General features: G+C 47.8%; 1 protein-coding gene across 1 annotated transcript in view; it reads right to left on the bottom strand.

Moving 5' to 3' along the window:
* Window positions 1-2,940: 2,940 nt before the first annotated feature.
* The window catches only part of fuss (SKI family transcriptional corepressor fussel), a 53,370-nt gene continuing 40,738 nt past the window's right edge, over window positions 2,941-15,572 (bottom strand). Inside the window, exons 7-14 of the mRNA XM_077651319.1 lie at window positions 14,782-14,815; window positions 13,941-14,021; window positions 11,885-11,941; window positions 11,486-11,560; window positions 7,008-7,082; window positions 6,176-6,241; window positions 5,711-5,758; window positions 2,941-5,138 (exon numbers count right to left, since the gene is read on the bottom strand). Of these exons, the coding sequence (XP_077507445.1) occupies window positions 5,056-5,138; window positions 5,711-5,758; window positions 6,176-6,241; window positions 7,008-7,082; window positions 11,486-11,560; window positions 11,885-11,941; window positions 13,941-14,021; window positions 14,782-14,815 (519 nt within the window). The 3' untranslated portion in view covers window positions 2,941-5,055. The remainder of the gene's footprint in view (window positions 5,139-5,710; window positions 5,759-6,175; window positions 6,242-7,007; window positions 7,083-11,485; window positions 11,561-11,884; window positions 11,942-13,940; window positions 14,022-14,781; window positions 14,816-15,572) is intronic.

The raw sequence follows: 15,572 nt of genomic DNA, 5'->3' as shown, positions 1-15,572 counted from the left end.
TCCACACTTACTGCCACCTGCTAAGACTCACTAAGGCCCTAACGTCAGAAGTTGTGGATGGAGCACTTAATGAAATTGGTGATAGCGAGTGCTACTACTACTGCTACTACGACGGGCCACCGCTGTGAACCTGTTGCCACATGGGGATCACCGAACACCTTGCGATCGAAGTTGTACAAGACAGGTGCAGGGTCGCTTGGTATTCCCACCGACTGCCTGCACTCGGTGGTGACACTGTCTGAACTGGAAACTGTGTGGTTTCGGAATTGACTTTGTAGAACTACGTTCAGTGATTACACTGGAAACTTAGCGTGGTTTAAGAATTGACTTTGCAGAACAACGTTCTGCTTCCTTGTGGATCGTTGTAGGCACTTAGCCTCATAAGCAATGTGTTGGTAAACAACGCTCAGTGTGCGACATAGCTGTCGTTTGCGAAGTGCCCCTCTTTTCCACTTTAGCTGGTCGAATTTTGTCACTGAGGAAGTTGGTACGGATCACTGTGCTGCTTTTCGCCCAACAAATCACTTCACACGAATGCAGCGGACATTGACGACAATGTTCAGCGACGCATTTGGATCTTTGGATAATGGGCGGCGTATTTATTTTCTCTGTGAAGTTTGTGGTCCATCTTCAAAGAAATATATTCGTAAACTGAATTGCATGCTTGCGCTTAACATTTGGGCTTTGATTGGGCATCATTATTTATTGTGTATTCGACAGTGGCCTACCATCGGCTCTCAGGAATTATAGCGAAAGTTGTGAGGTTTGTGCACGGTTATGGCAGATGCAGAGCAAGCATCCTCGTCAATCCCTCGACTACCGTGATGCGAGCTGTTGCCCTCACGTTCCGACACCTGCGCTGCCGATCACTTCATCTGCCGCTTTATAGGCGCCCAGAACTATTGCAAGGACCGCTTAGTGTTCCTGCTGACAGGCCCACATTTCTGTGGCCGTAGGTGCATACTAAATATTGAATGTGGAATGGGCAGTACTCATAGAACCGGCAACACTCTAGCGGCACCTGCTACATCACAACGCTGCTGTTAGAACCCGCAGTGCCAAGTGTTTTTCCTTTTGTATAAATGATTACGTCACAATTTTAAGAAACGCTGCGACGTAGTAATTTTTTAATACGCAAGCATTATTTGCCTCATGCGTGGCGTGTACAGAAAGTGTCCACACCTTCTGTCCGCAAATAAGCTAGGGTAAATGCAGAGGTGTGTCGCGCCAGCTGCAGCCAATGGGAGGAAGCTCGGGTAAGTTCGGAGGAGCGTCTCGCCAGCTGCAGCTAATGGGAGGAATCTCGGGGAAGTTCAGAGGAGCGTCGCGTCAGCTGCAGCCAATTGGAGGAAGCTCGGGTATGCTCGGAAGAGCGTCGCGCCAGCTGCAGCCAATGGGAGGAAGCTCGGGTAAGCTCGGAGGAGCGTCGCGCCAGCTGCAGCCAATGGGAGGAAACTCGGGTAAGCTCGGAAGAGCGTCACGCCAGCTGCAGCCATTGGGAGGAATCTCGGGTAAGCAGGGAAGGGCGTCGCGCCAGCTGCAGCCAATGGGAGGAAGCTCGGGTAAGTTCGGAAGAGCTTCGCGCCAGCTGCAGCCAATGGGAGGAAGCTCGGGTAAGCTCGGAGGAGCGTCGCGCCAGCTGCCGCCATTGGAATGAAGCTCGGGTAAGCTCGGATGAGCGTCGCGCCAGCTGCAGCCAATGGGAGGAAGCTCGGAAGAGCGTCGCGCCAGCTGCAGCCAATGGGAGGAAGCTCGGAAGAGCGTCGCGCCAGCTGCAGCCAATGGGAGGAAGCTCGTGTAAGTTCAGAGGAGCGTCGCGCCAGCTGTAGCCAATGGGAGGAAGCTCGAGTAAGTTCGGAGGAGCGTCGCGCCAGCTGCGCGAGTAGTTGCTCGGGGAGAGCAGCACTGGTCGCACAATCCCTACGGGTGCAAAAGCACCGAAGTTTGGGCCAGTTGGTAATGATCCATCTTGAGAAAACGAAGCAGCACGAAAAAACGGGACGAAAAAGACACACATACACACTAAACAATTTCTCACCCTTTAGGGTGTAAATCAGCTGTCCCCAGACGAACACCCTTTTCCAATTGTTCGGTGCGAAAAAAGGGTGCAGAGGTCAGCACCCTTAATGAAGGGTGCACTTAGTGATACTTTAGAGGATGTAATGGTTGCACCCTCATTAAAGGGTACTATTTTTCCATAACACCTCTACGAATGGATGTTGGAAGGGTGCTCCACATTGATTCACCCATGAAGAAAAAGCCTTGGATCGATGCGCGCCATCGAAACTTTCATGCTTTGCAGCCTTCCTGAAGGGTGCTGATATTTGCACACTTTTTAGCACCCAAAAGGGTGTTCGTCTGGGGACAGCTGATTTGCACCCTTGAGGGTGAGAATTTGTTTAGTGTGTACGACAGGACGAATGCTGCGGGTGGGTGGGACAGGAACAGCCACCTGCAAGGGCAGTGGCGCATCGCTTAACCACTTCGCTGGTAGTGGTATGAGGACTCGCCGCCATTTACGAATCTTAAGTGTAGAATGATCAGTTGTGCATATACGGGCAGTAACTTGATCCACGAAGCTCCGAATGGTGTGCGGTTTGGCGGCCAACGCGAACTATGTTACACAAACGCCCAGAATACCACAGACGTAAAGAACCACAAGCGCGCCTACGGAAACAGCAATAGTGCACAAAGCTTTCACGTTCATAGCAAGTAAGGAGACTTAAGAGGCCCCGGTAGTTTTTTCTTTTATCCTTTGGAATTGTACAAAGATGGAGTTTGTCTAAACCGAAACTATGGGATCAACTTCTGAGCGCCTTGCCTAAAAGTCGACCTGCATGGCAACCATACCAATCTTCTGCTCGCACGTGCGAGCACGTGTTCTCAATTTCTGCACTTGCAACCACGGCGGTTACAAACCAAGTAGGCAAACGCTGCGTACGTCAGGAACGAGTTTATTGTCATACTTCTCACTTTGTCGATCTACCTGTTAGTGTAGATTTCGCACTCCGCATACCACCGTGCAAGTGTAAAGCTCAGCAACCCAGTCAGGCCACCGTAGTTCAAAACCAACACCAGTGATTTATTTGCTTCTTAAACGTTTGGTTTGTGCACCGGTATGGCACGCAAAACACCTCAATCTGCGGAACATCCGCAGGCACACATGTCGCACATCACCTACACAGTGCCGGTGTGGGCTAAAGGAGAAATCGCTCAGAGCCGCTTTAGCCTGGATTCGGCCAGGTCGGCTAGTCCGGGCATCGCTGGCTGGAGGTTAATCGCTACGCTTGTTCCGAGATGACGGTGTTCCAGCACGATGTCCATGAAAAGTTGACAGGGATGTGTCCAACAAAAAAGCATACAAGGATCGCATAACTGATGTCACGTAGATACGGTCAGCAATTTCGCTGACAACCATTGTAATATTGTTAGAATAGAATAGAACTTCATGAGACGGCAGAATCGCCGTTTACAGAGAAAGGAACCAGAAGCTTATCTCAGATAACATTGTTCCGGCCTACGCCAACCAGTAGAACGACTGAATGCTGCAAAATGCAGCGGCAAGCTGCCGAAATTGATCACGCAGTGGTGTTCTTTTTGCGCACGTGTACATAGTTTACAACTGCGGCATCTTAAGTCGGCGTGCCACCCTGAGATGCCCTCAAGCGAGGCTAATTACAATATCTACAAAAATAAATAGCAAAGAAACAAGTGCACATTCGCGGGAGCTACTCTAGGCACATGGCACGAGTGAAGAATTTCTGCGCAAAGAAAACAATGTGGGAATTATGCACCAGCGAAGCTCGAAAAAGTTGAGAAGTGGTATACCGCAACGATGTCTTGACAAGCATAGTCCCATTTTGAGTCTTTGCAGAGATCGTCATGAAAAGGACTTTCATGTACACCGTCTTTTTTTCTCGCGAGCACAACGGTCATGTGGAGTTTCTGTGTTCCTTTTTTTCCCTTTCTACGCACTGTACATTCTCGCAATAATGCAAAGAAAACCCTTAGCATAGATGCCCTTGCTCACAAAGGTGCGATTATCAGGGTGTCAACGTACACGCCTCGAGTCGATAGTTTACTCAGCATGCGTGCACCCCCATCAATATCTGACGTCACGCTTTGCTAGATGGCCGTGGTGTATACATGCCAAAATGTTCTTTTGCACCCGAGGACATAGCCTGAACTTGCGTCGGCGTTTCCTCGGTCACAATAACTTCAATACTGGCTACAGCCAATATTGGCCACAGCTGTATTCCATCATTGCACGTCTTGGAACGAAAAGTACAAAAAGCCATTTCCAGATCTGCCGCTCCCATTGTTATAGTATTGCGTCATTTGCGACCCCCCAGGAGGTCCGGTCACTCCCAGAATAAAAAGTTCTCTTACATAAGTGCATGTAGTTGAACAATGAGTCAGCTGCCCAAGACCGTGGATACAGGATGAACTGCGTGCTGTCATCCTACTGGCTCACTTAGTCACAAGCCACTCAGGTTCGAATTTGCACGCTTTGCCTTCAGTCTCTAATCTTATCTATGCCCAGAGGAAACGGCTTACGCAGATGTGAATTCATTTCGCAAATAAAACAATGCGACGCTATGATGTCCTTGTTCTATCCGTAAAAGCAGGTGTCCCATTGTTACAGTACTCCATCAGTGGCCGGCTTCGTCCCTACAGCTGCACCTACGGCTTTTCACACTTGCGCGCAGCAGTCTTTGCTTTAGAGCATAGTTTCCTCGAAAGAAAAACCAAACTCGTGCGTGCATGCTTGCGTTCCCTAGCGCCCGGCTCTGTACGAATAGAACGGGACGCACAGCAGCGCCACCCAAGCGCCGACATCCGGCTGAATGCACTCCGCATAGAGCGCCTTTCACTGGTGTGCTACATGCGGTACGCGGTGAATTCCACCAATGTCCGGCGGCGGCGGCAGGTGTCGGCAACTTCCGTGGCGAGCAGTGGCACGAGCCAGTCGCAGTCCATCATCGTTGCAGCTCTGTCGCGATGAAGTCTTGCGCGAAGCCCAGCGCCGGCGACGAGACTCGGCGGTTGGCGTCTTCATTCCCCTTTATAGCTGCACTCGGCACAGTGTCTAGCGCCCAGCATCTTGCAGGCGAGATGCTGCATCGTATCGTGCGTGTCTGCAGATAGACAGAAAGAAGGAAAGAATGGATGAAAGAAGGAATGAATGAATGGCGCTGACGGCCTCTCTGCAACACTAAATTATTGAGTGATGTTTGAAAAATGATAAAAAATGGCAGTGGCTTAACTTGGCTTATCCTGGATTTCAGCGAAAAGCAAGTTCGCTTGCTAAGCGTCTGACGCTGGTCCATGGCAGCTCCGCTACACGCTCGCGACAGCCGTGATATATATACCCACACGACCACGTGTCTGTGCCGTGGTATCACATGGTCTTACGGCACCCCCATCAGATGTCCTCACGTGGCTTCACAACACCCCATCGGATGTTCTTAAGCTCTAAGGTCAACCCAAAGGTCACCCAATGTCAAATGTCAGAGGCCAAAGGTCAACTAAAGGTCAGGGGTCAAGGGTTCGACACCATAACTGTACCGCATATGGTCATACACGGCTAACGTGGTTGGGCTGAAAGTCGTTCAAGGTCATTCTCCGGCCTACGTGACGACTGCTCTACATAGCGTAGTGAAGGATTTCGCTTCAATAATACGAAAATGGAAGCCTTCGGGGTGCTTACCGGCGATGATGCTTCGTTGCTGCATCTGCTGGTAGTGCAGGGAAAGCTCTGCGTGCGGAAGAGAGGACATGACGCTCTCATTAACTTTGATCGGTCTGGACTCGTTGCAAAGAGTAGGCACCACGCATTGCATCCCTGTGCTTGTACTCTTCAATGTTGAAAGCAAACACATATCTCGCAAGTTAACGCGCTGAAGTATATAAGGAAGTACGCCACTTATACCCTCACCAGTGCTCGCCATGGTCACGGGCGCTTTGTACAGGAACATAGACTTCAGATAGGAAAAACTGGCTGTGATTTTATGTTTATTTCTAACTGCATGTTTTGTCATGTTTTAGTGCACTTCAAAGGAAGAGCTTCGCGTTTAATACTCTAAGGTAAGCATTCAAAATGTTTGTTCTTTCAAATAGAATGAATTAAAAATGAAAAAAAAACAATCAGTTGAAATTATTGTGCCTGTCATACCTTTCAGCTTGGCTTGAACAGCAAATCTTGCCTTCCGTTCCTGGTCCAGTTCCTGGCAAAGAGCGTCTGCAGGGGATAGAGTGAGCATTTGCGTGCGCTTAGTTATGAAAACATATGGCACGTGCACAAGTGTAGCGGTGTGTGCTTCAGATATCAGAACTCCCCCACTCTCGCGCGTATCGCACAGGTGTAGCTACACTCAACGCACCATTAGTCCCTGCTTCTTCCACTGCATGCCGCACGGCATTGGGAATTTAATGCTCTCACAACACGTGCGCTTAAAATCTGATGTATTTTTCGTGCGCTAGAAGCTAAAAGTGGAAGAACGGCGCAGTATGTTTCGCCGCAGTGCAGCTGTATAAAAGCGCTCTTGGAATATATTGCAACCAATAAATGCCACCTTTTTCCCTTTGTTAATAAACGGGGACTTTGTCCCCCGTCCTAAATCTAAGTGTCTTTATGCAGCTCATTATGAAATCTTGGCCGCATAGAGCTCTAATGGAACCACCATTAACTGCACCTGTTGATCGTAAATAGCATTCAGGGTCTCTCCAGCAAGGTCCAGAAGCCTAGGCGGCCTTGTTCACACTGAGGGCTACAAGTGGAAAGTATCACGGTCACTTTCAAGTCACTAGTTTTATGTCTAACAAGGGCCTCAAAGCATCACTTGTTTCTGCACGTGCTCAGTCATCTATGAATTTCATTCATGCTTTGCAATGCTACCAGAATAGATAATATACTGCCAAATCAGGTACCATAATCTCCGCTAGGTGGCGATAGCAAAGAGATATCTTATATTGGCAGGGGTGAAACAGCACCTTCATCTCCTTACCTCGCACCACTTGCAACTGCTTGGTGAGTTCTTCGCGGTACGCGACTTCTTTCTGCACTTGCTCCTCGAAGGTTTCTGCGAGGAGAAACAAAAAGCGAAAATAGTTCACAGGCACAGTCAGGATGGCTGCTTTTGCATCTATTCTATACTTGCATAGCATAGTGCTCTGTCAACACACTGGATGTCGTCGCTGTCAGTAAAAGTACCTTCTGCGAAAACTAGAGTGCGAAAAACTCTGGTTGTTGCTCGTAGTAAAATGGCGCTCAAAGCGATCACGTTCTTCGCTTGACGATATTGATAATTGCTTTGGAAGGAGTTCATTTTTTTTTTCTGGATGCATTAGAGGACCGAACGGATATAAGCTTCCATCCAGGTTGTACAACACCGGCATGAATTTTCTCCTGCAGTTTTCATTTATTTATTTATTTATTTGTGTGTGTGTGTGTGTGTGTGTGTGTGTGTGTGTGTGTGTGTGTGTGTGTGTGTGTGTGTGTGTGTGTGTGTGTCTGTATGTATGTATGTATGTATGTATGTATGTATGTATGTATGTATGTATGTATGTATGTATGTATGTTTGTTTGTTTATGCGATGGCGTCAGATGCCCCATGGGGCCAGAATGCTTCGCCAGTCATAAAATTCACCCAATCGTTGTAGGGAAGCGTCGTCTCCAGGTCAGAACATTCCCATTGGCTAGAGGGTAGTGACAAAACCACACCAGAAGTGACGTCACATCCGGTAAAGGCATCAACAATCGCTAATGCTATCGCATTGCCGCCGCATTATATAATTAGGTGTCCTTGTGAACTTTATATCCAGAATTTCAAGGTACGCTGGCAAGTTGTCGAACATTAGAAAACGCTTTGGAGGCCTTGTCGAATGCGCGAGAAGGCGGCTCTTGTATCTGGCCAGTAAAAGAAACGTCCTTTGAAGTGATGCATGAAGCGCTTATCGGTACTTTTGGTAGCTTAATTTCAGAGGCGAGAGTTGCCGATCACTCTCACTGCCGTTCACAAGTCTGAAAGTTAATCCACAAGAGCTTGCGCGCTTAACTGCGCCCACCCCGAGCGCAAGAGACGTTTCTTAACGTTCTTGAGGCTAAAGATTTTGTGAGCGCTCGCACCGCGCACTCACAAGCACGCGAATATTTTCGAAAGCAGATAAAGGACCACCACCAACGCGCCCCAGCTTGTACCGAGCATTAACCAGAATAAGTTTGTATTCAAACACATGTCTTGTAGTTTGCAAGAAAAAATACAGAGGGTGTGCCGCCTCGAGGGCGGTAACTCTTTTAAAAATTTTAATGGAATCTCAACATGCTACCTTTAAATGCAAGCTTTAAATTTCGTTTTTCAGGCGGTCGCGCCGTTGAGCGTGATAGAATTTCTGGTTGCTGGAACTTCTGGCCTTAAGGCCCGATCTCGCGTCTTCGGACTACTGGCTGTTATTCACTATTAAGTGACGCAGGAATGCTACACTTGCTTTGCATCCGACGAAGAGGACACCGCTAAAGTGAGTTTTTGGTGACGTCAATAACCGCCTTCATTACTGTACAACTACCAGTAGAAACTTCAATAGGAGGTATTCACATGACGTCATCCGCAAGGGGCGCTAGCGGCCGGCGCGGCATACGCCATGTTGGTGGTAGCGCGCGCGGCAGCCGCAGCATTTACCTCGCTTGTGATGTGCGAAATGTGAGTGTATTTAGCGTCTCGCCGCAGATCATTTCTGTCCGACCCGTAACACCGTGTGACTGAGTGGATACGCCGTGAACTGCGCGTAATAGATAAGAGCGGGCACGCTGAAAATGTTACATTTTGTGAAAACGTCGACCCGTAGGAATGTGCAGGTGCCGGCTTGGTGTGCGACGTACTACAAGACGGCTGCCGTGCGTTGAATTAACCGACATTGAGGCCCGCCTTGTGCACGGCGTAAGTTTGCCGACAGGCTAAGGAATTAAAGCATGCAAATCTATGAGAGGGTGCAATTGCTTGACAAGCGGGCGAGCCCAAGATCCGTGCTGAGGTTGCCAACGGCCGAAGTGCCATTTTTCACCATAGTTCGTTTAGCTAGCTTAACTTGTCATCTCTGTCTGCTGAAAGTGACGTGTTACTGCTGAATGTAGCGGAATCGCTGCACATCGCGTTGCTGCAAACCGGCCTACAGATTCCTGGTCTTGTGCACTGGAAGCAACGCTACGTTTCTACAATCAAACCTGCAAAACATTCTCGCTATGTCTGCCATTCGGGCTGCGAGTGCATGACAGTATTTTCTCGACCATTTTGTCGCGTAAATAAAGCAGCTATGACGCAATTTGCCTTTCTGCTGAAACAATGCGGCTTCGGCAGTTCGCGGACTACAGCCGCTTGAAATATGAGTTTCTGCAGCGTCAGTTTTGGAATATGGGTAATTAATCATGTGCTGTATAAACCACGATGTGTCCTGCATGAGTAGCTGACAGTTATGAACTGATATTAAATGTTGCAAGTCGTGTACATTCTTGCGTGCAATGCAGCCAGCCAGTTTTGCTGTCGAGTGGCGGCAGGCAGCTCGGTTAAATCACGGCATAGAATTCCGCTTCAAGCTTTATGCACAATAAGCGTTCCACAAATAAAAGTGGACGTTGACGCATTTAACAATGTGCAAAGATGTTACGGATCACTAACAATTCAAGCCGGATACCCCAAGTCGTACCGTGACACTGCGCGAGCTGGCGTGAAACGACCGCAAACATGGCGCGTTTGTCGCGGCGACGCTCGCGCCGTCTGGTAGCGCGGCCTCAGTGAATACCACCTATACGCAGGTGCATCGCTCTTGGTGGAGAATACGTCGCGTAGCGATGTGCTCCTAACAAAGAGGACATGCCCATCTTTTGCTTGAATGTAACGTGTTCCAATTCCGTCACTTCATCAAAAGGTTTCAGCCCAGGAGGCAGAACTTACTGAGCATTCTTTGTACATTCAGAAACAGTTCCCGCAGCTCGGCAATGAATCGGAACAGCGCACGCGACGTTCTGAAGCCGCGTATTCAGTTCGTTCTCCACCGGCTGGCGTGTTGCTTTCCCATTATGCTTTCTTCCGAATCATCTACAATCCATCGCGCTAGCCTGCAACAAACGAGAAAAATGCATTGCCCGTTCGCTATAATTGGCTTCTATACGACTCTGCTGCTAGTCCCGCCGGCTTACTCACTCGAATAGCTTGTTATATTCACTCAACATAACCCCCAGCCCATTTATTTTGTTTCTGAACTGACGTCAGTCGTCCGTTATTTTCCGCCGATAGCGTGAGACGGTGCTTACTCCTAAATCTGTGTTGGTGTCACCACGGCACCGGCGCGCCAAGGACGTCACGAGCGCCACGCAGCGGCGCTTGTCGGCGCCAGCCGCGCAGGTCGACGCAACACCGATTTGGCGCCGCAAATGTTGATGCAAAACTCGCACGCGGCCACGCTGGTGCAAGTGAGTGGCGGTACCGGCTGGAGATGACCGAGGTAGAAACACTCCGACTAATGAGCGCCGCCTCTCGGTGTCCTCCGTGTTTAACAGTGTGTGGCACGCGAGTGGAATATCGGTGCCGGGCCGAGCACTGGAGCGCGCCAGCGCTGTTTTGACGGTGTGCGGAACCCTCGTGTACAGAGAAGAATGCGCTGACGCGCTGTGTAGTTGCGCCGCCGCGAAGCGAACGGGCGATAGCAGATATGCAGAGAAAGCTATATGTGGCGGCCGGCGACCCGCGGCTTGTCTCTGTCTGTATAGGTAGCTGCATGGTTGCAGCAGAGAATGAGCGCTGCTGCGCATAAGTAACTTCACGAGCGCCTGCGCTTAACAGCGGACTCGCTGAATAGAGAGATAAACTTTAGTGCGATGACCTACGTGCAAGTCTCTTGCGCACAGTTTCTCGGTTAAGCGGCTATATATGCCCGCTTTGTTTTTATTGTTTAAGTTCTTTCTTCTTTTTCACCTCCCTCTTCTGCCAATCTATACTTGTTTCTTTTTTGTGCGTTTATCCGTCACTGAACTGTTTCTTTAAGTATTTTGCGCAGTAGTGTTTTCATTAGTTTCATTATGGAGACTTGTGTATTGTCATAGTATAATACAATTATACTCCTCTGACTCTATATTTTTTATTTCCTTCTGGTTCTTCTGGTTCCTTGTCATTATCCTAAGACTTCCACGCCCCACTATAACCACTACCAACCAGTCGGTACATTTATTGACAAGAATTAAAGAGGATCGAAAGATTAGTACAAGCTACCTTGACATGATTACCATGTAGCTCATTCGAGACTATGAGAGCACCAAATGAGAGCACTCCCTTTTCATGCACCCGAAAATGACTCCCAGCATTCTGATAGCTATCTAATCAGTGAGTCATCTTAGTGTGTGCTAAATTAAGTTCGTGGAGTTCGCAAAAAAAAAAGTTAGGTAACGAGGAGGCATCCTGCAAAAAAAAAAAGAAAAAAGAAAGAAGCTGCTTACCTCGCATGAGGCGAAACTCTCTCTCCACTTTCTTCCTGGCCTGGGCTTCTCTCAGTAGCACGTCCCGCAGTTCATCTGAGAAATAGAAGTAAGGGAAGTTAAGAAATGGGAACGACACGAAACATCCAGGTGCCTTCGCCTTATTACTGCATGACTGATAAGCTGTAGCTATATATCGAGCGTCGCGCCTGATTAATTGGATACGAAATGATGTCGAGAACGTTATGTCCACAGAACAGATGGAGGCGGTACAACTTATCTGCGGCTTATCTGAAGGTAATTTATATTTGCCTGTTGCATTATCGAAATGGATGAGCGTAGAAAGCATCAAAGCCTTCTCATCTCCCAAACGTATCAGTAAATTACTTAAATTTCAGAACCTCGCAGCCAGCGGCTTACCTTTGCTTAGTGTGAATATACTCGAAGGATCCAAAGAGTGGTCGAAGGTTTGCGTTTCTGGAAAATAGGAAAGTGAATACAAAGTGGAAAATGTTTGAGTGACGAGCGTTTGTGAATTGTTGCAGAGCTTCTCATGGCACCGTTCTCTCTTGTGGAGGTTTCACGGTCTATAATGCCACGTTAAAAGCAGTCTGAGAAAACTGAAACCTTCTCCACACAATTATACTCAGATAGAACTCAAGAAGGAGGCGGAAGACGCGAAAGCGGCCCTCAAAATAGGCCCTGCAGCCAATGGCGTCGACAGGTTGTCATGACGTCATGCTTAATCTCCTCCCGCCTGCCAGCGTGACATCTCAGTGGGCTGGCAGGGGCAAGGTTATTAATCCCGTGCTTATAGGATTATCCGCGACATCAAGAAAGCCGGTCGACGCCACTGGCTGGAGGGCTTCCTTTGAAGGGCATTTGAAGGGCATTTGCTCTTGTGTATGAGCATGCATCGCCTCCTTAATCTAGTCGTGTCGACAGGCCTCCTTACCGCACTCTGTTCTGAGGCGCCAATAACGTAATCGAGGTTTGCGCGAAATTATTCAATTCGTGGAGATAGCGATTGCTACCAAAAAAAGGGTCGTAATGCTCCAAAACTTGCTTGAGTTTAAATATCAGGCCATGGTTTTGTTTTTAATTCATTACAATGCAAAACCAAAATGTATGGCCACAACGCCATAGACTTGAAAGCGCGATAGATATGAAATGATACTTCCTAAATAGAGATCTTATTTCCCGCTGGTTCCAGTTTACCTGGAGTCACAGTAATTCAGTGAACGTAATTACACTGTTAAAATTCTAGATCGGCATTTCTCGTAACAGCGCACAGCACATCGTACCGTAGCTTTCTGGCTGGAGACGAATCTCGACAAAAAGCGGGAAGGGTAATGAAAGGCAAACTGAAAAACGGCGTTTTATCTTTCCTTAAACTTTTGCGTTTACTGTTGCTTTGTATTACCCATGATTCAAAGGCACCATTTCAAAGTTCAGACAGTAAGCCAAGTTATGATTTAAAAAAACTGCTCAGCTGCAAGGGACATGGAATCAGGCAAAACCGGCGCTATCTCATGAAGGTTTATTGGAACGAAAATTCAAAAACATTATTTTTTTCACAACCAGGAACGCATGCGCCACATCAATAGAAACACTGATACTTCTTCAATAATTTGAATCAAGATACATACAATACTATAGGTATATGACCCGTGCGTAATCACGCTACTTGTTTATGACTGTAAACTTATGTACTCACATTATTGAAGCTTCAAGTGTATCGGTGTGCCACAGGCGCTGCTGGTTCTGAGAAAAGAGTATGTTTTTGCGTGCTTCGCTCCAATAAACCTCCCGTTGGCAGTCATCGCCAGTCTTGTCTCCTTCCACGTATATAGTAGCTGAACTGTTTTTTCGATCGGAATGTGCGGGTGTAAGATTTATTAGCGTGAACACAACATCGCGTGCCGCTCTGCACAGGCAGTAAGCTGTCCTCTAGCGCGCCCCCTTTTATGAAACTGATTGCTCTAGAGGAGGACTTACTCCCTATTTACTCCCATATAGGCGTATTCGTGTTTAGAGCGTAGGCTGCTCTTTCTATTTAACGCGACGCGCGTTTTCGTGTTCACGCTAATAAATTGCATAACTGTACCAACTAGTTCAATTCTCTGTTTTACTATAGCTAAGTTTCTAAGGATGCACACAACACACATTTGCTTTCTTTTTAAATCTCATCAAACAGCTAAATTAATCAGGCGGTAATTGCCACTACAGTGCGACTGCAGCAATAAGTTTTAAAAATCCACAACACGAAAAAAAAACAAAGTAATTTGGAAAAGTAGGATGCCCCTAAGAAAAACATCCTCACTGTTTCATGTGCGGGCTTGTATCACTGCGGAACTGTCTTCTGTAATCTTTTCTGGGTGGTGCTCCAAGACCGTGCTTCCATTCACGCAAGCGCTTTATCGCTATCGCATGCGTATTGCGCATGCGTCGCCCGCAAAGCGCGTTGTCCACTCACCCGAAAATGGCGACACCTCGAGGGCGTCTCGCTTCCGGCACTCTTCCTTGATCAGCTGCACCACGGACGTCACGGCGTTCTCTGCGCACAGCGAGACAAACACGATGCAGCCGGGCAAACTGTGACCTCAGACGCAATCACTGCGGTCGTCATAACCATCCTTATCAGCCACGCTAAGTCCATTGCAGGGAAGATAAACTTCCCTATTCATTTAACATCATCCCTATCTCGCGCAAGCCGCGGTGACCCTTTTGAAGGCACGGTGTGCCGAGGCGACGCAGTAATGAGATGATTCGCGGTTGACTTCTAGGTTTCGGTGGAGCTCACTTGAGTTCGTTCTGTGAGATTTCAACAGATTCGAGTCTGAACTGTCGAAGTGAGTTTCGAGAATTCGTTGTCGCATCAAAGCCAATGCACCGGTCTTCCCCTATACTTCAAGAAGAGATCAAGATGTGGCCAACACCAAATAACAGGTGAGAAAGGTGACTGTCTCTATTCGTAGCGTACTGAGCCACTAAGCTCGCTTGAACTCGATGGTAACGATCACTACGTATACCTGTGTATTATCACTGTCAGTGAAACTGACAGTTTAATAGTTGTTGAATAAACGCCCTGCCCGCAAGTTAAATCTCAGAGTGCGCATGCAGCAATGCATAATGATCGAGCCGGTCGTAAACAGTCAAAGTTGCCAGGAATAGGCAAGTAACCGTTGCTATTTGAAGATTACTTAGTTTTAATGACTGGTGCGTTACATCGAACTGTTTTCGTCTTCTGTACGCACTGCTTAACTATAAATCCCACTATCGCGCAAACTATACACATTTAATCGTCCGCATCTCACCTGGCTCAGCGTCGCGTTTGCTCGTCTCTTCATCCTGCAAGAGACGACAGAAAGGACGCTTAAAATGTGAGCGAGGAATAACTGACAGAAGAGCACGTTAGTGCTCACACAAAGTACACTCATTCGTAGCAAGTGCGCATGCTCACATGCCCCTCTATTATCTCGTTTCATGACGGAAACTGTCACCTGCTCTTATCGCGTAAAATGTGCTACAACTATGCAGCAACGAAGAGGTGTCTGTGTTTTTTTTTAATGGATAAATAGTCTTTTGACGGCGGTGACTGTCTGAGACCCTGCGTCACAAAACGCTTTATTTAATACAACTGATAGCGTGTGCAAAGACGCGAGCTGAAATGTGTATGCGTGTGTACACTGTAATATTACGCACCCTAACGCCACCAGTGTAGCAGGAAGCTCAGGAAAGAACGAACAAGCTACACGAAAAGCCCAATCCATATTTCACAAATTGTTTTTAGGATTATCTTACTGCCTATCTCTAAACCACGACCGGCTTTATTACTTGTAATAAAGCCGGTCGTGCTCTAAACAAACCTCTCCGTGCGCCTGCCCAATTGCAAAAAAGTTTCATGTGCGGATACGCAAAAGCCGCTTCATAAATGTGTACCCCTTCCCAACACTACGGTGAGCATCGTCATCGCCATCACCACCAGCGTCGTCATCATCATCAACAGCAGCAGCATATCAGCACCACCATTTATTTTTCTGATTGTCTTCCGCATTGAATACCTGATAATCCTGATAGCAGAGCCTGCTTCTTCGTTTGCCATCGT

Source organism: Amblyomma americanum, chromosome 2 (assembly GCF_052857255.1).
Source record: "Amblyomma americanum isolate KBUSLIRL-KWMA chromosome 2, ASM5285725v1, whole genome shotgun sequence".
Taxonomy (NCBI): domain Eukaryota; kingdom Metazoa; phylum Arthropoda; class Arachnida; order Ixodida; family Ixodidae; genus Amblyomma; species Amblyomma americanum.
This window is presented reverse-complemented; position numbering and strand designations above follow the sequence as displayed.